At 33.7% G+C, this 22,894-nt stretch overlaps 2 protein-coding genes and 1 non-coding gene across 4 annotated transcripts; 2 read left to right on the forward strand and 1 right to left on the reverse strand.

Annotated features, from left to right (window-relative positions):
- Positions 1-350: 350 nt before the first annotated feature.
- On the reverse strand, positions 351-3,237 carry LOC124827192 (GPI-anchored adhesin-like protein). The gene is given in 3 exon segments (XM_047300193.2): positions 351-763; positions 765-2,810; positions 3,115-3,237. Coding segments are annotated over 2 exon segments (2,049 nt in total). The 5' UTR covers positions 2,774-2,810; positions 3,115-3,237; the 3' UTR covers positions 351-723.
- Positions 3,238-6,880: 3,643 nt separating this feature from the next.
- ARP9 (actin-related protein 9) lies at positions 6,881-22,429 on the forward strand. Of its 2 annotated transcripts, none has more exons than XM_088096448.1 (20): positions 6,881-7,036; positions 7,119-7,191; positions 7,302-7,408; positions 7,525-7,584; positions 7,671-7,736; positions 8,564-8,666; positions 9,065-9,273; positions 10,830-10,947; positions 11,081-11,145; positions 13,710-13,799; positions 16,532-16,582; positions 19,373-19,504; positions 19,931-20,020; positions 20,107-20,177; positions 20,255-20,454; positions 20,543-20,586; positions 20,672-20,721; positions 21,267-21,312; positions 21,559-21,609; positions 22,071-22,429. In XM_088096448.1, exons 1-20 carry the CDS (start codon positions 7,034-7,036, stop codon positions 22,212-22,214), a joined length of 1,773 nt encoding a protein of 590 aa, XP_087952574.1. In that variant the 5' UTR covers positions 6,881-7,033; the 3' UTR covers positions 22,215-22,429. The 2 variants fall into 2 exon arrangements, with proteins under 2 accessions (XP_087952574.1, XP_047156148.1); XM_047300192.2 differs by having other exon boundaries at positions 6,882-7,036; positions 10,830-10,950.
- Positions 22,430-22,480: 51 nt separating this feature from the next.
- On the forward strand, positions 22,481-22,608 carry LOC124827199 (U11 spliceosomal RNA). The gene has a single exon (XR_007027933.1). It is a non-coding gene; the product is annotated as a U11 spliceosomal RNA (small nuclear RNA).
- The last annotated feature ends 286 nt before the right edge of the window (positions 22,609-22,894 follow it).

The following is a 22,894-nucleotide window of genomic DNA, read 5'->3' on the forward strand; positions in this document are numbered from 1 at the left end:
TCTTTCCTTCTATATTTGCTGCATCGAAGAACCTCATAATAAAATGGTGCAAACGAGTTTCCGAACACAAACTTATCATTTAAGTATCAACAAATGAATTTCACTTTTCTTCTGTCACGAAATTCTTCAATCCACTAGACAAAATACTAATTTATGGTTCTTTACTATTATCAATCCAAGTGCCGACTTGAAGCTAGAAATAATTTCCTGTAGCCACTTGACAAATTAGAGACACCTTTTCCAAAGCCATAAAAACTGATACAGTACAAATATTTATAAATGGTCTCCATGTTGGTTAACCAACAGGAAAGCGAAAGACAAATTTCACCAAAAACAAGAACGAAACAAAGAAAGGAAAAAGAGAAGGGTACATTACAAAAATAAATGTGTCCGTAAAAAATGTATAGTTTATGAAGCATCAATTTCTCAACCAATAGATGATATATTCAAAGAATGGTTACTAAGTAGCCACTATCGATCTGATTAACCACTAATTATTCCTAAATTGGAAGTAGAGAAAATTTTGCTTCCAACCAAGTCGAAATTCTTCCTTCACCCCGTTATATATACAAGAAAAGTGCACATCATCAGCGAGGCGAATTTCCACGTAGCCTTAGAGGAAGTTTAGAACTTGATCAAATAGCCATCTAGATCGAGGGGGTGTTACGTTACATTACAACAAGTTTTTTTTTTCACAAATGAATCAAACTACGAAGGGTCGACTCACACTTCAAATAACTTCTTCTCGCGGCATAACGTCCAGACTATCCCCTGAAGCAATTAGACCGCCACCATCAATGCTTAGGGACTCGGCAGCTGAACATGACATCAAAGATCGAAACTTTTCTTTGCCAAGGCCGTCAATTTCCTGTTCATTATCCTCAGTTTCAAGAATTGCAATATCACTGCTCAATTTTTTTCCATCCTTCGTTTCCATAATGACTTGAGGACCTGAAAACTTATTGATATCAGAGTCATTGACATTTTCTTCTTCATCTGACAAGCATCTACAGCAGTCACACTCATCTAGCTCGTAAGGTTGGCTCAGTGACCCTTCCCTCCACGATATTCTCATTTGGGACTGTGAAGCATTCACTGTTGTAGAACTCGATAACCAAGGGTCCTGATCATCCAAAAATTTTGGAAGTTTACTGAGATCAATAGATTCATAAGACATATTTAAACAATCAAATTGAAAACTTGAATTAACAGAATCCACCGGGGGCATCGAACTATTGAGAAGGAAGCTTTCTGATAGAAGTACGTTCCTGGATGAGTTAAGGCCAGGGTTAGAATTATTTTCCTTTTGATTGTCTGCATGCACCAATGATAATCTAACATGTAATTCTGAACTAGAATCAGATTGTGGAGTTTGAATAACATTTCCACTGCCAAATGAATTCAGGGAAAAGGGTGAATTCTCATCAATGAGATTGTATCGATCGCTTTTTCCTTTTCCTGAGATACCTGCCCTACAAATAGGTGTGGAATTGGGAGAAAACAACAAGGATGAATAAGAAGGCGATAGCATGTAATCAGAGGGTGCTTGAAATTCAGCAAGCCCATTTGGAGAAATTGAAGAACTGATTTTTCTCATGATACCATTGGCACCACCAGACAAATCACTGATATCACTTACATCCCGAAAAGTCTTGGAACCGGATGATGGGGAAGTAGTGGAAGCAAGAGTTATGGATGATGCTAGTCCCTGACTTTGATTTAATCCATTTTCAAACTTCTGATTCAGAATGTTCTTTCCCTTGTTACTTGGAGAAGAAAGCCAATGCACTACAGCTTCAGTTGGCAACGGTAACACGGAAGGACTAGTATGGTCAATAGTGTCCATTACTTTTTTCTCATCATCATCAAAACTACTATCAGCTACTTTACCACTGCCTATAGACTTCTTCTCAGCAGTGAGAATCCCTTTGGGCCTACATTTCCTCTTGTCAACAACACCAGAAACAACATAGCCAGCGCCATAACAAGTAGGTGTTACTGTTTTTGGAACCAGAGAGGACCCGCATTGTATCTCTGGGGAAACAGAATTGTGAATTGGAGGTGTTCTACTGATGCTCGCATTTGGATTCTCCTCCAAATCCCCAAAAACTGTAACATCTTCCAAACACGACCCAGTTGCGTTTTTGCTCGAAGGAGTCAAGTTTAAATCACCATGGCACAATATGACATGGTCATGCTCACCGGCATTATCATTTCTGCCTACCAAGATATTCTCTTTTTCCTCCTGGTCCGGTGCAGATGGCAACCTAGGTAAAAACTTGCCACGGTCTTTGAAAGTAGAACAAGGCTTGGACATTTGGTTTTGGCCAGTCCTAGAGCCTGATTTCCTCCCAGACTGCCATTGGTTGAGGCAAGGGGGCCTCTTCCTATGATTCCACGCCTTATCCAATGCAAGTGTCTTAGTTTTCAACCCAGCATCACCCTTTGGAATGTTTTCCTTGGAGGATTTAGACTTAGACAGTTTCAAAGCAGCTGCATGAGGGGCTGATCTGGGAGTTTTAGTGAGATTCTTGGGTCTGTGAACAGGGGTTCTAAAAGAAGAGGATGACAAAAACCTGAGGCATCCCTTTGGGGCTTCAGTGGAGACACTGCTCGAAGCATAACTACTGTTGCTACTGCTGGAAATGCGGTTGAGATCCTGCAAAGGGCTTCTAGGACTTCGCTTCTTTTTTGCACAGGATGATGCAGCTGTGCTTGGTGTAGGTGGTGGGGGCAATGAGGAAGATTTCTTCGATGAAAATGCTTTATTCATAGTGAGGCCTGCAGGATTTACATCACATCGGACTGATCTAGATGCATTAATTATTTAATTAATTAGTTAATTAACATCAAACTGACACATTCTGCATAAGCACATTAGTTTTTCAAACAAGATGAACCCAACGGTAATCTTCAGTGGAAATTAGAAACCCAGCACCCAAATGTAATCATGCGAAAAAAGAATGAACAATTACAAGAACGGAAAATTGACGGCGTAGAATTTCTAAGTTGGGTCATTCTCATTCAATTTCCATAACATTCTTTAAAAAGTTGGTCTGGGAAACGAATGTGGTGAGAAATCCGAAAGAGAAGTATAAGTGTGTGTGACGTTACCTGCGAAACAGTGTGATGGATCTGAGTGATGCAGATGAACCAACAAAGGATCTCAAACAGCAACTCGCTTCCACCTTAACTGGGAACACACCAACGATGAGTGTGTGGCGCACTTGCTTTGGTTTGAACAGTTCACTTTAATTAAACTTTAAAATTAAAATGATAATAATAATATTATAATAATACTTTATTTAAAGCTTAACTTGAGTGGTTTCATCAATCCAACCAATTCAAAAGCATGAACTGAAGACTGAAAAGACTACTATACCCTTTAACCCAAATTCCCTAATTTTCATACAGAAAATTCGTTTTATTCTAATTGCGGCAATATATTCGCATATGGATAAAAGATTCATACGTTTAACTTAGGCTCTTTTTAATTTGTATTTATAGAATTTTTTAAAAATAATTTTGTTTAAAATTGTATTTTCTTTAAGAAATATTCACGATATCTATGGTAAGAAAATCTATGAACAATTTTAGAAATAGATATCTTATAATGACAAGATAGGTAATCCGACGGATTTCTGTCTAATGTTCCATCATAAGGAATAAGTTTGTCATTATTTCAATAGAAAAAAAAGTCTAAATTTTTTAAAGTATCGTGTTATTGATATAAAGAATTTTTAGATTTTTTTAATTAATTTGTAGCAAAATCTTAATTGATTATCTTTATTAGAGTGTTATCTTGTGATCATGTTTACTAATCCACAATATTTGGATATGGAACTTTACTTAAAAGTTCAAACTCAATAATACTCAAATGAAGAATTTGTGTGATGAAAATGAAGATTGAGAAGAAGAAGAAAAAAAGAAAACCAGTTAATAAATATTAATTGAAGTGGTTTTTTATGTAGTTCACGGTTATTAATAAATATTAACTAAAGTAGTTTTTTATGTACTTCTTGGTTATTAATAGGAATACAAGAGATGCTATTGACTGGCAGAATTTTATTTGTTTAGTTATACAACAAAATAGAGGAAAAGGAATGGAAAATATTTTGAAAAAGTGGGTTATGTAAATAATTAAATTTTATTCTAAATAAAAAATAGTTTAATTCATCAATTTGATGAAACATGCATTTATAATAATAATAATAATAATAATAATTATATATATATATATATATAATTATGTTATATTTAGTTAAAATTTTCATTTAATATATTAAAATTACTATTTTAAAAAACTCGTGTTTTGATTTATTTTTTAATTTAAATTTAATTATAATTGCTTTGATATATTTACTAATCTTATTGGTTAAGATTAAAGATAATTTAAATATATTTTTAATCATTAGATGTTCCATTTAACAATGTTTCAATGTAAAGAATAACTTTAAATGTGCTAATCAAACTTAAAGATATACTTTTAAGATATTTAAACTCTAAACATTTATATTATATATGAGGATGGAAAAGTGATTTAGAATAAAAAAATATATTTTAAAATAAGTTTTTTTTTCTTTATACTTAATAATCTCACATCATTCAATAATTAAAATAAAAAGAAAAAACAGTTACAAAACTTCCAAAATAAACTATAATAAAATTAGATCCTAGTTAATTTATAATATCTAAAACCCTAAACATCATGAAGAGCAAGATAAATGTATAATTCAAATTATCTCGTCTTATGTTTTTAATAAAAAATAACCGATCATATAAAAATTTCTAACTCAATGAAAAAAAAAATCTTTAAAATGTTAACGTATAATTTAAATATGTATTTTTTAATCATTAGATGTTCCTTTTAATAATGTTTTAATGCACACAATTACTTTAAACTTGTAATCAAACTTAACAATATTGTTTTAAGATACTTAAACTCTAAACGTTGGAATGGTATCAGAGGATGAAAAAATAATTTAGAATAAAAAAGTGGTTATAGAACAAGTTTTTGTTACATTACGTTTAATAATATTATATCGTTTAAGAATCATAGTGAATAATAATTTAAAAATAAAACTCTCACTTTGAGTTTCAAAATAAATATACACAATGCTTCTCTAAAAAATAACATTTTTCCTTTAACATTTAAAATAATATTTAGATTATATCCTTATATTCTACTTAATTTATAATTATGAATTTTGTCAATAAAAAAATAAATATATAATTCAAATTATATCCTCTTAATACGTTTTTTAATAAAAAATAACTGAACATATAAAAATTTATAACTCAATCAAAGAAAATCTTTAAAATTTTAACGTATAAAATTAACTCCTGGACTTATTTATATCACAGGAAAAAATTATATTCCTCAATTGATCAGGATAAATGGAGAGAAAACATCTAAATATATATGGAAAAAGAAAATATAAATAAATTATGAAAAAATAAAAAATTTATATAAATCAAGATTTTGATCAATTCTTCTTAATATAGTAATTTATGACTCTGAAAGTAAAAACTAAAATTTTGAAAATTTAGATAGGATGGAACTAGAGATTTAGGAAATATAGCACTGTGAGGAAGTTGTGATTAAAAGAGCTGAAATGCCCTTTATGAACATAAGTTAAGGTGAGAATACACCATATATAAAGTATCAAAATCAGCTGTGATGATAAACCAGTATATCATATGAATGAGATGGATTGAAATTTTTAACCTATTAATCTATTTTCATCTGTCAATTAAGTCTACCAAAATGACAAGTTAAAAGTAGATCAGGTTCGTATTTAATCTATTGATCTGTTTTATTATTTTAATTTTTATTAATTTTAAATTAAAAAATTAAATTAAAATGATTAAAAAAATTAAATTTTTATATTATATTTTTATAATAGTATTATAATTTAAATTAATAATACTAATTAATTAAATTTAATTATTAGTTATAATAAAATAATTCAACAGGTAAATGAATTAACTATTTTATTTTATTTAATTAATATTAATTAATACATTAAAAGGTTAAAAAATATTTATATTATTATATACCTTAAATATTTATTTATAAATACATACACAAACATTTTTTTATTTTTAAGTTTGTCTCTTTAATTATATAAATAATCCTTATTTTATCATATCTCATTATTTTTTATTTAATAGGATCTTTTTATTTTTTAAATATTTTTAATCTTTTAGTTTTAATTTTTTTTAAATGGTCACGCGTCAAACTCACATAATACACATGACAATAACAATGTGAATCGAACTGAACTGAACCAAACTAAGCCAAGTCGAGTCAAATCAAACAAACTGAATTAAACCAAACTGAATCAAGTTGAAACGAACCAAACCAAACTAAACAAAATCAAGCAAAGCTAAATCAAACAAAATAAGTCGAATCGAACTGAATCATATTAAACCGAACCAAACTAAATTGAACTAAACAAAATCAAACCGAACTATCAAAATATTTTGAAGACTAAATTATAATTTTAATACGTGGTTTTGATCGTTTTTATTTTTTGCAATTTTGATCTCCAAACGTTATCAATATTAATTTTTTGTTTTATCATCAATTTTCCGATGTTTATATCTTAATTAATTAAATAGCTTTCTATAATATCTTAAGTAAATATATTACTTTTCTATAATTTGATTGAATATATATATATATATATATATATATATATATGTGTGTGTGTGTGTGTGTAAAGATTGAACTGTGATATATTTTTTAATCTGAAAACTAAAATTACAAAAATAATTAGAATTTAACCTAAAAATGATTATATATGCCTCTTACTTTTAAATAAACATATTTTGGCTACTTAATTTTTTTTTTAACTTCTGAGATTTCAGAATAGGAACCTTTATCAAGGAAATTGTCAGAGAACTGTTTTCTCAGTTTTGAACTGAGGAAGAACCCAAAAAGAAATGGAAAAAACCCACCAAATTTGAAAAACCTTAGTCACTATTCTCTCTCAAACTGCAACTACTACTACAACTTACTCTCTTTTCCATGGTACAATCTATTTCTCTGTCACCGTTGCATTTTCAAAAAAATTGTTCTCATATATCATGTTGGGGATGTTCTAATGTCACAGGATTACCTTAAATCCGCGCTTCCTTCTCAAATAATTTCAGAACGAGGCTCTAATCTGGTTGTTATCAACCCAGGTATGCAAAATATTCAATTTCGTTCACTACCCATTTGTCACCCTGTTCCCCAAATAGCACCCGAAGTTTACATATTCTAACTTCTTGGATACCATCCCCATATTACTCAGGTTCTGCAAATATTAGGATTGGCTTGGCTTCTCAAGACACCCCTTTTAATATTCCTCACTGCATTGCTCGCCACACCAAACAGACCGAAGGGAATGTCATAGATCAGGTTTTTCTGATAATTTGACTGTTTTTTAAAAATCTATTGTATTCTGTTCCCCTCCTTTTTTTGCTTGGATACATGATTTACTTTAATTATTGCTGGTTTTCACTTTTTGCATTTAGATGCTCAATAGTCATGTGGTGCCTGAACAGCACAAGGAAAGGGAAAAAGCTTATAATACCGTAAGTTATTAGAGACACTTTGGTTCTGTTACTTTTGTTACAGTTTTGCTAACATGGATTTATACCCTTCTTTTGTTAAAAAAAAGATTGCATCATTGTTGAAGATACCATTTCTGGATGAAGAAGCTCCCAGTAATTCTATCCCTCGCAAGGTGTGTGGAGTTTTATTCAGCTAAAATTCAAATGATTAAACTCATCCTGTTTGTTTGTATGATCTGTTTTTCTTGTTTGCTGTGTCTGTGTTGTAATAATGTTTGGACCTGTTTAAGCATGGGATTAATGTTCGCCTTTCAAATCTTTGCATCTCAAGTAGACAAATGCGGTGACAGACATATATATTATTCATTAAGGAAAGAGTGCTATATTCACCCTTTTGAACATTCTTACTTTTCTATGGAGGTTTCTGCTATTTTAGTCCTAACTATAAGTAAACAATGCTATTTATATGCTTAACTGAGCTTTTATATTTTATATACTATTTATCACTTATATTGTTTATACATATATGATTTGAAGATATATTCAATGCATGTCCTTATAATCTCATGAAGTTTGTCGCTTCACTTATTAATCATCCTGACAGTTCTTCTTTCAGTGGTTCTTTTCTTCTAATTAAAGTTTTTTTGAATGACTATGGAACAAAATCTAGCATGTAAAACTGGATTATAGAAGACAAAAGAGGCAAAATAATAGGTTATGTAGTGAGAGCAAGAAAGATAAGTGTGGGGATGATTGTTTTAGCTGGCTATTCATTGATTTTACGAACATGGTAACGAGGATGGATTCTAAGGTTTCTGTAAAGTCACGTTCGCATTCTCGTGTTCAGGCAAAACTAATCTATTTGGAAAATTCTATCAAATATTTATGAAGTTGTTATTGTTTTTCTTTTTTTCTGGGGTTACTATACAACAATAAAACTTTAAGTGTAAACTACTTTTTTTCTAAATTAATACTGACTTTCAATGTACATAATATGCAGATGGGACGTGTTGATGGACACAATCCTCATATTATCAGGAAAAACTTGCCCTTCACTTGGACTAATTTATATGAAGAGGCCATTGATTCATCTGTATCATTAGGTAAGAGGAAATTGGCCTGTTCTCATTGTGTCAATTAGCTTAGCATTTTATTCATTCAAATTTGTTTTTCTGGTATCTAATATGAGCTGTTTAGTACCTTTCATGAGTATTATACAATAAAAAAGAAGTAATATTAGAGCTGAGGCATTACCTTATCTTATTATAAAGTATTTCAATTATCATATGAAAAACCACTTTAAGATAACTTTTACTCTTTTCCTTTTTTTAGTGACATTAAATTAAAACATGTTAGTCTTTCAATGTTTGGTTTGCTTAGCTGCTTGTTTTATTGGAACTGAATTCTTCATTAGAAGCAACAAGTTGCAATGTTAAAAGTTTTGTTATTTTAATATTAATTACCACTATGTTATGAATTATATATAAATTGGCACTTGTAGAAACTTCAAGTAAAGGTGAGAATGGTGAGTCTTCAGATCCAAAAGAAGAAGGTGCAGATTCGAAGGATATTAATGCAAGTGAAAGAAAATTCAAAGAGTTCATTTGTGGTGATGAAGCATTACGAATATCCCCAACTGAGCCGTATTGTATATGTCGACCAATCCGCAGAGGACACTTGAACATTTCACAACATTATTCCATGCAGCAGGTACTCACCACTTCCAAACTAGAATAATATCGGTGCAAATTAGGAATTTTTGTTAGATCACATATGGTTAATTAGTGACCAGAAAAGTGTATATATTACATAGTTTGAGAATTATGTATTGTAATATAGAGTTAGGTGTTGCATTATTATAATGTAATAGCAAAAAATATTGGTGACCTTTATTTTTGTATTAATGAATTCATATCAATAGTTTTACTTGTAAAAATATGCATACCCTGCCTGCCTAGTCCTGCAAATTTATAGTAGAGTTTTACTTTAAGTTTCTAAGTAATATGTTGAAATTGTATGCTTTGACTATTCAGGAAGACGTGATAAACAATCTTCAATACATATACTATTACAGCTTAACAATAATCGTGCTTTTAAAATATGCATACTTTACTTGCTTGTTCCTGCAAATTTATAGCACACTTCTTGTACTTATTACTACTTAAACAGATTAATCATGATAGGAAGAAAAATTAAAAAAGAACATGTAAAGCCTCTTGACAACCTAATGCTGTATGAGGGGATTTTCTGCTTCCTTTCAATTACAATTTGGCATTTTGAGCATATGTATCTTTGTCTTTGGTTTATTACGTAATCTCCACACTGCATGCTAGCAAGGTTTTTGAGAAAGTATTGAGTTTTTGTGGTGAAAGTACACTGAAAGGAACATTCTTTTAATTGTACAGTGATCCTACTCATCCAGAATTTCGCACCTTCAGTTTTTTTGTATTGATGTATGGAAGAATCAACACTGGATTCTCAATTAGAAGCCTCTGCTCAGTCTGAAATTTGAATCGATATAATACAAAGCCATTTGTGTCTTCACCTAATACCTAAAGCTTTTGAGATAACTGGTCATTATAAATTAGATGTAAAATTTGCACTCATTTTGTTCAAGTAACTCTCCTCCTTGAAATCCCAATATGGCTTTCAAATAATTGTTTCAGTAAAGCGATGATAGAAGTAGATTACAGAGGCCCTTAAATTCTACATATAGTGTGTCTTTCCCTGGAGTAGGAGTCTGTCACAAACTTCTCAGCTGTGCTATGTTTCTGAACTATCTGTCTGCAAAATGATTAAGCTGTTAACCAGAGATTGATCCATTTTCATATGACTTTTATTATCCTGATTTCACTTGAGGTTATTTTCTTAGTTTGGAGATTTGATATACTGATTTCTTTCATGTTATTTATGGATTTTTGAGCTTCTAAGTAATGTTTTGCGGCTTTTCAATATTCAATTGATTGGCAGCATGAAAATTATGAATAGAGAGATTCACAAAGCTAGAACAATATGAACTCATCATTCAAAACTTCTACTGGGAAAAAGCCAATGACTTGGAAATTATTGGTTATGTTTAATGTTGAGATCCTGTATATACTAAAGATATGACCAATTATAACCACATCTATGGGTGTAGGATATCTAAATTTTAACCATATCTTTTAGATTAAAATGCTTCCGATGATTGATAGTGAGAATTTTGAGTGTCTTTGACACCATTCGTAACTCTTATTTTATATCACTATCACTTGCCTATGATGCAGGTACTGGACGATCTGCATACTATTTGGGACTGGATTTTGATAGAGAAACTTCATATTCCTCGCAATGAAAGAAATATGTATTCTGCTGTTCTTGTGATGCCTGAAACATTTGACAATCGTGGTATTTGGCAATCAGTTCGTTTAAATTGTGATAAATACTTGTCCTGTATTTATTTTGCATGTCCTTTTAGATTTCTTATTTTCCCACGCTTGATATAGTCATTTTATGTTTCTGTCCTTACCACAAGCAGAAATAAAGGAAATCATATCTTTGGTGTTGCGAGAACTCTGCTTTGGCTCTGCAGTGGTACACCAGGTGTGATCTTCTATCTTGCTGTTATAACTTCATATGATGATTGCAGGTATAAATGACTATTAATATATGAGATGATACACATTCATCATTGTGGTTATAGTTCTTTTGTTGCTGCTCTTGATAATATTATAACCTTACTTCTGAGGTTTTTCCTAACTCCCTCGACTATTACATATGGATACATACTGGTATCGTTAGCAAGCCTCACTCTTGAGGAGTGGGTTCAATCCCTCAAGATTGGATCAAGTATGTTGGTTATGAAAAGTGAGGGAAATGAACAAATGTGTATTAAGCAAAGCAGTTAAGTTATGATAGGTTCTTGGATCAAGAACCTATGGAAAAACACTCAAATACACACAAAGACAATATATCTGAATTATACAGCCTCCTTTTATTGAAAAAGAATCAGTAAGAATGGTGTTACAACGTAACCAGAGAGCTTAACCTCCCTCCAAAGAACTACAAGAGTTCCCGCCAAACAATAACACTCAAAGACTCCCCCTCTCACCAACCAACCCACCCCTTTTATACTGACTTACCTAACTGCCAGGCAGTTAGGCTGGGTAATGTTTCTTCTTCTACTAGATACAATTAGTTCCCTAACAATACTCCCCTTCCCCAACAACCTTGTCCCCAAGGTTGAAAAACTGCTCTTTTTTTTTTTTTTTTTTTTTTTTTTTTTTTTTTTTTTTTTTTTTTTTTTTTTTTTTAACGCCCCATCTTCCAACGGAGGCACCCTCTTCTCACCCACAGCCTTCTTTAGTCGGGGAACATGAAATATTGAGTGCATTCTTGCTGTCATCCTCATCCTCATCCTCCGCCAACAGCAAAACTCGCAGACTCTTTTCCGAGCATCGGTGGCCAGGAGCAAAGGGGCCTCCGCACCGGAAACAACGACCCTCTTCTCTCCTTTTAAGAAATTCCGGATACGGTAAGTTTCGCACCGTCCGTTCCCGATTATCGGCGCCTCCGGTCACACTTCCTATCGAGCTGCTCGCCGCCATCGCTCCCTCTCTTCTCGCGACTCCTCCACCCTCCGTTTTCACTACTTGGGTCGTCGCAGTTCTCACCGGCTCCGTTCGCGTCACATTCCCGATGGGTCGCATAACGTATGGGTTCGTCTTAGACCCACTCGCTTGCCATCCTTGAACTCGCAGCGCCGCGTCTTCCACATCCCTTGCTATCCTCATCGCCTCCATTAATTCAGAAGGATTCTGAATTCGCACCTGTCCCCTCACGTCTTCCCGTAACCCCGCCAAGAAATACCCTAACACCTGTTCCTCCGGTACCCCTTTCGTCTGCCCCATCAACGTTTCGAAACTCCGAACAAATTCTTCCACTGTGCCTTCTTGCCGTAGAGTGGCCAATCGCTCGAACACCGTGCCTCTGAATCCTTTCCCAAAGCGATTAATCATGGCCGCCTTCAGGCCATCCCACGATCGATTTCGAGCCTTCTCTTTCCAAAACGTAAACCAGTACGCCGCACTCCCCTCCATGCTCACATATGCGAGTTCCACCTTTTCTTCGTCGTCCGTTATTTTCTGTATGTCAAAGAATCTTTCTGCCCGATTGAGCCAACTGAGTGGCTCCTCTCCTTCAAAGGTCGGTAACTCTACCCTCTTCCTCCACGGTTTCTGTTCTTCCCCTTTTCCACCATTTTCGCCCACTCCAATCACTCTGGGTCCCCTATGCTGATTATCGTTGACGGAGCTATCTTCTGAACTCCCTTCCGCCTGAGGACCGTGATGGCCTTGCGTTCCCAAAATCCTCATTATTTGTTGAAGGTCCCTTCGTACCGCCGTCGATTCAGCCTTCATCCCCTCCATCGTAATCTCAATGGCTTCAAGCCTTGCCTCCGTCGCATTCTCCATCTTCGCGTTTTTCTCCAATTCGTTTGGATCCGGCAGGTCGGACCAAATGATAGGTTCTTGGATCAAGAACCTATGGAAAAACACTCGAATACACACAAAGACAATATATCTGAATTATACAGCCTCCTTTTATTGAAAAAGAATCAGTAAGAATGGTGTTACAACGTAACCAGAGAGCTTAACCTCCCTCCAAAGAACTACAAGAGTTCCCGCCAAACAATAACACTCAAAGACTCCCCCTCTCACCAACCAACCCACCCCTTTTATACTGACTTACCTAACTGCCAGGCAGTTAGGCTGGGTAATGTTTCTTCTTCTACTAGATACAATTAGTTCCCTAACAAGTTATTTCCATTAAGTTTGGTGTTTTCATGGTCATAGATTTGGTTCTTACTTTCCAAATAAAACCAAGTCTTAATGTTGAAAGTTGTTGCAGATAACTTTGTTCAAATTTCTGTAGTCTCAAACATTTTTCTCTTGGTTTGGTTTACAAAATCCTCTGTGCTATAATGGTCACTATAACTTTAATCTACATCAGGGATCATGATTCTGATGGATTATGAAATTTATTTATAGAACGGGGTTGGTGGAGATCCAACAATAAAGCATGTGATCAAATTGGAAGTGAACACTTTGTCAGGATTTCTTAATTAGCTTCTAAAAATTTCATAAGGTGTTATTTGACTTGACCAGGAAGGTATTGCAGCAGTTTTTGGAAATGGATTATCAACAGCATGTGTTGTGAATATTGGTGCTCAGGTGACATCACTTATATGCATTGAGGTAAATGAAACTTATTTTATAATTGTTATTAAACATATCTTATTTTACACTTACTTGGGAGTTTTCTATTAGGATATCTTGGAAGATGGAATAACTAAATGATGTATAACATTTGCCGAGAATAAATCTAGAAGTTGTATTTATGAATTAATTAATAGTTCTATGATCCACTATTCTTAACAGCAGAAAATTTGGAAGTAAATTAAAGAAAGCTCTGTATGTAGATCAACATATCACTGTATATTTATCCAGCATCATTTGATAGTAGATTAGTTACAGCAGAAAATGTATGTAGGCTCCTGAAGTTTACTTCATTTTGAAGTAACTGTCCTGAAGTCGTAAATCTGTTAATCTGGAAAATTGTGTTCAGTTCAGTTGTATCATCATTGGTAAGGTAAATAACAATTACTTTTCTGCTATTCTTCAATTTCTGAAAGAGGTCCTTAAATTTTCTAAAATGACACTCTTGGTGGCAAATTAAGTTAAAATCAAATCACTACGTTGCTTTCATGTCTTAATTAATAACCAAACCATTTGAGTAAATGAGTTTATGTCTAACTCAATCTCACAAAAAGTGTAGTTTGTGACCTACTTATATATATATATATATATATATATATATATATATATATATATATATATTAAAATTTGGCTATGTCTCTAGTCAATGTGGGATCTCCAATATATCTCTTACAACATTAATGTTTTCCCTCACTTATATGGGCTTTCCTTCTCCTGAAAAGTAGAAGCTCCTCCAAATGGATTTTATAGAAGCTGTATTTTTGGTATTGGTTTAATAGGTTGGGAGGTCCCTATATTTGCGAGTTCGTTTCAATTGGGTCCTTAATTTAACAAAATTGAGTTAATAATACCCTTTCCGTTAAATGCAATAGACAGTGTTAACTTTTTAAACAGGTGAGTTGAATACGTGTATTTTATATCATTTTAAATTGTAAGTAAGAAGCAATCTGGTGGTTTGAATTATTTGAGTGGTGGAATGCATGAAAAGAGTGGAAAGAGACGAAGATGTTGACGATTGTGAATTATCATTTTTTTCATTTCAACAAAAAACATCAGAGTGAGTGGAAGCAGACTTTTCAAAATTTGAAGAAGAAGACGATGAAGATGGTGAGTGAAGTCTAAATTGAGAATCGAAGGAATTGCGAAGTGGAGAGATCGATCGGTGAATGGAAGCGATGGTGTGGGAGGGAGTCATGGAACTCACCAAGTGGGCGCAGGAGAAGAAGACCGACCCTCTTCTGTGGTCAATTCAGGTCAGCGCCGCCCTCAACTCCGCCGGCGTCTCCCTCCCTTCCGTCGACCTCGCACACCGTCTCGTCTCCTACATCTGCTTCGACAACCACGTCCCCCTCGCCTGGAAGCTTCTCGAGAAAGCCATGGCCGTCAGAATCCTCCCTCCCTTGCTCGCCCTCTCCCTCCTCTCCACTCGCGTCCTCCCCCACCGCCACCTCCACCCCGCCGCCTACGCCCTCTACATCGACCTCCTCAACTGCCACGCCTTCTCCCTCTCGTCCAGGAATGGATCTATGAAGGATGTACTGAAAGAACAAACCTTGTCCCAGGAAGCTTCAGGATCAAACAATTTGGCGAATTTTGAAGGCGAGAGGTGACCGTCCTGGTGCGGATGTTGATGGTTAACGGATTTAAATTCTTTCATGGTGGAAGAAGAAGCAACGAATAAGAATAAAAAACAAAGAGTAATCGGGAGTGAAAAACTTCACACAGAATTCTGGATTTCGACAACGCTGGAGGGTGAAAAAAGAAAATTAGGGTTTAGGATTAGAAAGGAAAAGGGAATCTGAATGCAAATTAAAAATTGCAGAATTGGTTGTTAATGTTGGATCTGGCATTTCATCTACATTAACAGTAACAACGCAAAATCTATCTCTTTTTTCCCTAAAATCTCAACAATCAAACAAGAGATTACTTTTCTGCTGTGCCACGTATTAAGTTCAAAATGTCACCTGGAAATAAAAAGATGCTCAACAGGTCATCTGTTTAAAAATTTAACGCCGTCCATTACATTTAACGGAAAGGATATTATTGACTCAATTTTGTCAAATTAGGGATCTAATTGAACATTTCCAAAATGGGAGGACCCAATTGAAACGAACCCGCAAATATAGGACCTCCGAACCTATTAAACCTTTGGTATTTTGTTAATAAAAGAAAGCTACTTTATTCTTCAGAGCTTCTGTAAATATGTGCTTAGCTCAACTTCTTTTAAGAAATGAGAAGCTTGGAAAATGTTAAGTCAAACACTACGTAGATGGGATTGTCTGTGGATCAAATTATGCTTCATGCTGCAATCTTGGATTAGTAACTCTGGTCAGTGATATAACCAAAAAAATTCCACTGTGAGGTTGACTTTAAATCTTATATTGGTCATGGTAAACATAATAACTAAATTTGTTGATTGTGATGTTTGTTTTAATGATTTAAACTTTTGTTGTTCATTGGATTTACTTTGTCATTTCAATAAAACAACTTATATGGTAAAGTAGCTTCTATGGTGAATTTGACACTAGTAATTATTCTGAATATAATTTTGTTATTGGTCACATATACCAACTTTAACTTGTTTATTGGCTTGTGTGTATTATTATTTTAACTTTCAATTTGAGTTCTTTTCACACTTGATGGTAGTTCAGATTGTTATGAGAAACAGCGGTCATTAATTTTCACATTTAAACTCTTCTCTTGTTGCATAGGACGGAGGTGCTCTACCTTCAACTGGAAAGACTTTACCTTTTGGTGGTGAGGTACAAAAATAGTTCCATACTTCTACCCACTACTGATGTTTTAAAATAATCCAAAACTTGGAAAATATTCACTTACCAGCATGCTTGATATACTAATTTTTGTTTTTCTGACTCCATTTCTTTTTTCTTATTTAGCAACTATGTTTCACATGTTACTTGTGACATGTATAACCTAAACTACATTGGCCCAAACAAAAGTATTTTCTTAGAATATAGACCTAGGACTTGACTCAACCCTATAAATCAACATGTGAGATGAGGATTGTCTAATCTCTATTTAATTCATATTTCTAGTTGGTGTGAGACTAAATACCACATTTGATGAGGTGACAATTAAGGAAGCTTCCAAAGAGTATTAGAGTATAGAGAGAAAGAGAGAAGAAAATAAAACAAAAAGATGATAATTTCACATTACTAACAACTAAGAGTGTGTTAGAAAGACAGAGGTATAAATCCTGTTTTGTTGTAAGCCAGACCTAGACCTAGTTTGCACAGGGTGACTGTTGATAGGATAAGGCTGTGGTTGAGAAATAACAGGAGAAAGAAACTCATGAGAGACAAACTCATTAGATTTGTGTAAATCTGGAAAAAGCGTCAACAAAGGTTGCCTAATAGGAAAAACCATTATATATTACTAGAGAAGGTCTCACAAGTCAATATAAACAAGTTTGAGGGGACCCTTGTAAACATTGAGATAAGAAGGAAGGAATTCTGCGAGCTTTTCCAATACAACATGCTTTACATAAAGAAGCAACTTCTTTATTATTAAAAAAAGGAAGATTTCATTGCTGAAAAATCAGTCTCAACATTAGAATTAGGATGCGCATGTCTAACTTGCCAAACAGAGTGAATACTAATGTTATTATCATAATTGGTTATAGAATTAATAGAAAAGGAAGACGTGGTGTGTGGAGAAGCTTGAAGCCGCAAGTCAGAAAAAGCATAGAGATGGCCCTACTCATCCTTGAAGCATTTTATTAGTTGCCTGAAATTTAACAAAAAAGTGAGTGACATTAAACTCAAAATAAACAGAATTTCTCTGGTGGATTTACTAACACTAAAGAAGATTTTTAGTGATAGTGGAAACCTGAAGTAAATGAAGGGATAAAGAAGTATTAGGATTATTTGGAGCAGAAAAATAGGAGAATCCAGAAGATTGAATTGGCAAACCTTGACCATTACCAATATAAATTTTTTCAAGATTTACATAGGGAACATTTTGAATAATGTTCTGATTTTCTCCAGTAACATGGAAGGAAGCACTGCAGTCAGGGAACCAATTGGAATTATTTGGAATTAGAGGTCAAAACAGAATGAGTAGGTGGCAACCCTACTCCAGTGTTGGTCATCAATGCAGTGGGCGGATGCTATGACTTCTACGAAGGAGGATGATAGTTGGTTGGAGGGTGTAAAAGAGGTGGGGCAAAGTATTGCTGATAGTGATGAAACAAATGAAAATATGCCTGAAAATGTTGATTTGAATTTCCTTGGAAATTCAAGTAAAGATTGCCTTGAGTTGGAGGTTGATAATTTTGGTCAAGCAGGTGATAGAAGAAGGAAGTAGTATGTCAATATTTAAAACATACTTGACATTGAATGCTAAGTGTATTCTGCCACAACCACAACCTTCTAAAACTGGAGTCATGACACCACAAAAACTCTTGAGCTTTTGCATCTTGGATTTGAACATTGGTGTCATCGCATAAGAAGTTTCTTGATCATTTTGTGAAGCATAATTGGGTATTGTTGGTTGAGTCAGATTAAGAGAAATTGAATCAAGAACAAACTTCTTGCTGCACTTTTGAAGACGTGACTCATGCAAGAAGAAGAGCTTCAACTTCCTCGATATAAAGAGGTCCGAACTTACTTTCAATAATAGATTCATAGTCTTGAGGTAAACCTTCAAGAATCACATCAATGCGTTGTTGAAGAGCAACATGATCACCCACAAAGGCAAGATAGTCACCCAATGCTGTAGAAGAAATTCCGAACTATTCTCAACAGTAATGGAATGTAGTTTAGTGCAAGTTGGCACACTCCAGCTCTCTCATCTGTTTATAAAAATACTCATGCACTTTATCCCAAATCTGGTACAAAGAATTGTGATAACATAGACTTAACCATGTCAGTAGCATTTGATCTTGTTCCTATTGCTCCTAGGCACCATGAGCTAGATTGATTTTTCTAGCAGCATGATCTGCTTCACTAAAAAAGAAATGGAGGTGGAATAGATAAGTTGTCGACCGTGTTTTGAAAATGATGTCATTTGATGCATGGTTCCATCTGTTGCTGCCAGAGCAAGAAGTTGGAATCATCTAGGTTTTCTCTGAAATTTTTATGAAGGCAGCAGATTAAGGGGAAGTAGAGGAGGATTTTCAGCCATAAAGGATCTTTAGGTTCTTAATACCATATTAGAGTATAGAGAGAAAGAGAGAAGAGGAGGAAACAAGAAACATAAATAAGAGGCTAATTTTGTATTACTAATAACAGATTTACAAGAACTCTCTTTGTATAGAGTAAAGAGATGGACACAGCTTTCATGACCTAACAGAAACAAAACAGCGTAACAAACATAATAGAAAACAGTACAACCCAACTAAAGAAAACCGTGCTTGCCAATGTATATTGATTTTCCATTATGTAATATGTTGCCATTTTCAATTTGCTTCTTTTTATGAAGATTTTCATATTATAATTCTTTGAATTATGTAGTGACATTTTATTTTCCAAATTTTGTATATTTTGGTAGTTTTTTAAGTCATTATATATATTACAACCTCATACTTTCAGGATATAACAAGGGGGCTTCTCTGGACCCAAAGACATCACCAGACTTGGCCACAAATTCGTACAGATGTTTTCAGAAAGCCTGTAGATCTGTTAATGTTAAATCAACTGAAAGAAACATATTGTGAAATCAAGGTGAGTTGTGCTGCTTCTCATTTTGCTTAGTTTGCAGTCGTCACCCTGAGTATTTTAGAGCCCAGCCTTATTGAGTGCGAAATGAACTTTTAATTTGAAAATTAGTGGCGGCACAATTGTGGCCCTGTTGGTATGTTTATCATGTTTCTAAATAACATGAATATGAAAATTCTATATATAAAAGTGAGACTCTATGTATCATGTGTGGCACCGCAGGCTGCATTTCAGCACTAAACATAATTTTTATAGAAAAGGACACGTGATGTACATGAAATTCTGAGAGTAATTTGCTATTAAAAATACTTTTGCTGTGTTTATATGGTATTTCTGGGAATGAGAAGATTTATAGACTTGCTGCTCCTCTTTGGTGTTTACTTGCTTCCAAACTTAGATTCTCTCTTTAATTATCTGGTGTCCTGTCTATAGGAAGAGGAACTTGATGCCGTTGCAGTAGTTCATTCATATGAGGACAGAGGGCCACCTGTGTCTCACAAGATAAGGCTTACTGCTCTTAATGTATGTATCCAACATTTTTTTTGGTTTGCCCTCACTTTTAATTTGAACAATGCCATGATTGTGAAGTGATGTTGATTATTACTTAGGTCCCTCCTATGGGATTGTTCTATCCAAAGCTTTTAGTTCCTGACGTGTATCCTCCTCCCCCTCGCACTTGGTTAGTGGATTCAAGAAATTATTTCAGTGCTGTTAGCATGTTTGTGAACAATTAATCCTATTGGTTTCCTCCACCAGGTTTCATGACTATGAGGATATGCTTGAAGATACATGGCATATTGATTTTTCCCGGAGGTCTGACATGTCTGATACCTTCTATCCCAATGTTAATGGAGGATTACCAATGTGGGAAAGCTATCCCATTTTTTCAGCTAAGCCAAAAAAAGAAGAAAAAGTGGGCCTTGCAGAAGCAATTACTAACTGCATTCTCTCAACTGGTAATCTTTTGTCTTTTTCATTTTTTTTTTTCATTTTTTATGCATAAATTTGAAGCTTGTTTAACTGTTCAACCCCATGATGTCACAGGTCGCATAGACATCCAGAGAAAATTATTTTGTAGCATACAATTGGTGAGTTTTACATGTTGAGCTTGGTGTATAATTGTCTTGATATTACATATTGATTGATAGGAACTGACATATTTATTTGGAATAGACTGGCGGGGTGGCTTTAACAAGAGGTTTAGTTGCAGCAGTTGAAGAAAGGTTTGTTCCAAATTTCATTGACCTTATCATGTTAACCTCCCCGGCTATAAGCTAATTAGCTGATACTGATGTTTGGAATGACAATTCATGTATTGTTTTATATTAGAGAAAAAGGAAGACTAGCCCATGAGGATTGCCCCAATTGGTGTGATATTGTAGATGTATTAAGTACATCTTTCCTTCTTCTTGTAACTATATTTTGCATGAAAACAAAATTTCGTTATTTAATGACCTGAAGTTTTAATTTTAACATTCAAGTAATTTTTTCTGTTTTAATTTTTTAGTTTATTCATAATTTTAATTAGATTTGCCTACTTTTGGAACTGTTTCTTCTTTCCTCGTCCTGTTTTTCATTATCCGTATCTTTTAATACTGTCTCTTACAGAACTGTACTGTTAGCGGTGGCCATCATTTTGTTTTTCCCACGACCTGCTTTAACGTCATTAATTATATTTTTCATTTGAATTTCAACACCCTAGTGCCATGAATGATTACTTAATTATGTCATGATATTAATTGGATGAATCACTATTCTTATGTCTCAGAGTTTTACAAGCCATCCCTCCAAATGAAGCAATTGACACTGTGGAGGTTAGTTTACTATCGTATGCTTATTTTTTAATTATTTGTACTTAAAATTATACATTATAGATGTATCCAAATCTTCTCCAAGTGGTCATTAACAATAAAGGTTTGGCTACTATAAAGAATGGTTATTAAATTACCATGGTTTGACCACTATGCAACCAAGGTCAGACTATTGAATTATTATGTTTTGTTTTCTTTATAATTATTTTTGTATCTGATCTTATGGAACATCTGTACATGACTCTCAAGGTTCTACAATCAAGGACAAATCCGACGTTTGTGTCTTGGAAAGGCGGGGTGGTATGAATTTCTTCTTGGTTGATTTTTCAATTGTTCTTGTCATTGTTTTCAAATTCTACTTTTGAAATATTTGTTCATTGCTATTTGTATATAGCCTTAAATTATTGTAGACAGCACATTGTAATTATTTAGCTTTGGAAGTCATCAAATTCATGAATTTATCACTAAAATGTGATAGGGAAACAGAGTGAGTTTAGCAAAAGCTAGCACAGTATTCATTTTATAACTATTTATCGTTTTACATATGTAAATTATTATTAATTTTTAGAAATAAAATTATCACTTTCATGTACATAATAGTAAATTTCTGTACATGAAGTTGGTACTTAGTTGGAAATATTTCAAGGTGGGATTTTACATGTCCTCTGAGATGGAAGTTAGTGTTCATTTATTGTGTTAACATAGGTGGTAGTTAGTGGTCATATACTTTGTGTTAACATATCGGACATATGGCTTTGCAGATTCTTGGAGTACTTGATTTGGGTAGGGATGCATGGATAAGCAGGGAGGATTGGATTCACAATGGGATTCATGTGGGAAGTAGCAAAAAATACAAAGATTCCTATTATCTTCAAGCGCAAGCGATGTGTTATATGAATTCTTAACCATTGAGAAGACACTCAGGAAGAAATATACAATGAATGTTTGATGAAATAATTTTAATTTCAATGTACTGTTAATTCAAATGTTGACAGTGGTTATAAGTCTAGATTATAGCTTCTATAGATTGAAACTATCTGATATTGTCAATCAATATATTCAAAGGTATAATGAAACGTGAGGAACAATAGTGGAGTCCCACATCGAGAAATTAAGTGAAGAGACTGAGGCTTCTTGTTATAAATAGAAGTGAATGTTCTGTGATTACCCTTAAAAGGGTCGGTTGGCTAAATATGCCACGTTCATCCTAGATTGGTGAATGCTGTATGGCTATCAAGACATATGGCCGACATAATTTATGGAACTCAAAAGGGTTGGCTCTCTTGGCCGACCCTCTAATTTCATTTAAAGGTTTACTTAGACAGATAGACAAATTTAATTTATTTATCTATAACTTATTTGTATATTAGATTTATATAATGTCAGATTTTTTTGAAAATTAAGTTGTATCAAAGATATAATTTATTTTTAAAGAACTTGATTAGAACTTAATTTTAAAAAATTAGTACTATAATTTTAGTTTACAAATTCAAATTTATTCCACCAAATTAAAATATGCAATTGTTTTATTTAGTAATTTATTTATAACATGTCTAAAATGTAAATTGACTTGGATGGCTCAGAT

Source organism: Vigna umbellata, chromosome 8 (assembly GCF_029865625.1).
Source record: "Vigna umbellata cultivar VRB3 chromosome 8, Vumbellata_1.0, whole genome shotgun sequence".
Classification (NCBI taxonomy): domain Eukaryota; kingdom Viridiplantae; phylum Streptophyta; class Magnoliopsida; order Fabales; family Fabaceae; genus Vigna; species Vigna umbellata.

Excerpts from the sequence above, each read along its gene's own strand:
- ARP9 (XM_047300192.2), top strand. Across the intron at positions 10,951-11,080 it reads TGAAACATTTGACAATCGTG|AAATAAAGGAAATCATATCT; the intron begins GTATTTGGCAAT and ends TACCACAAGCAG. Across the intron at positions 20,455-20,542 it reads TAACTGCATTCTCTCAACTG|GTCGCATAGACATCCAGAGA; the intron begins GTAATCTTTTGT and ends ATGATGTCACAG.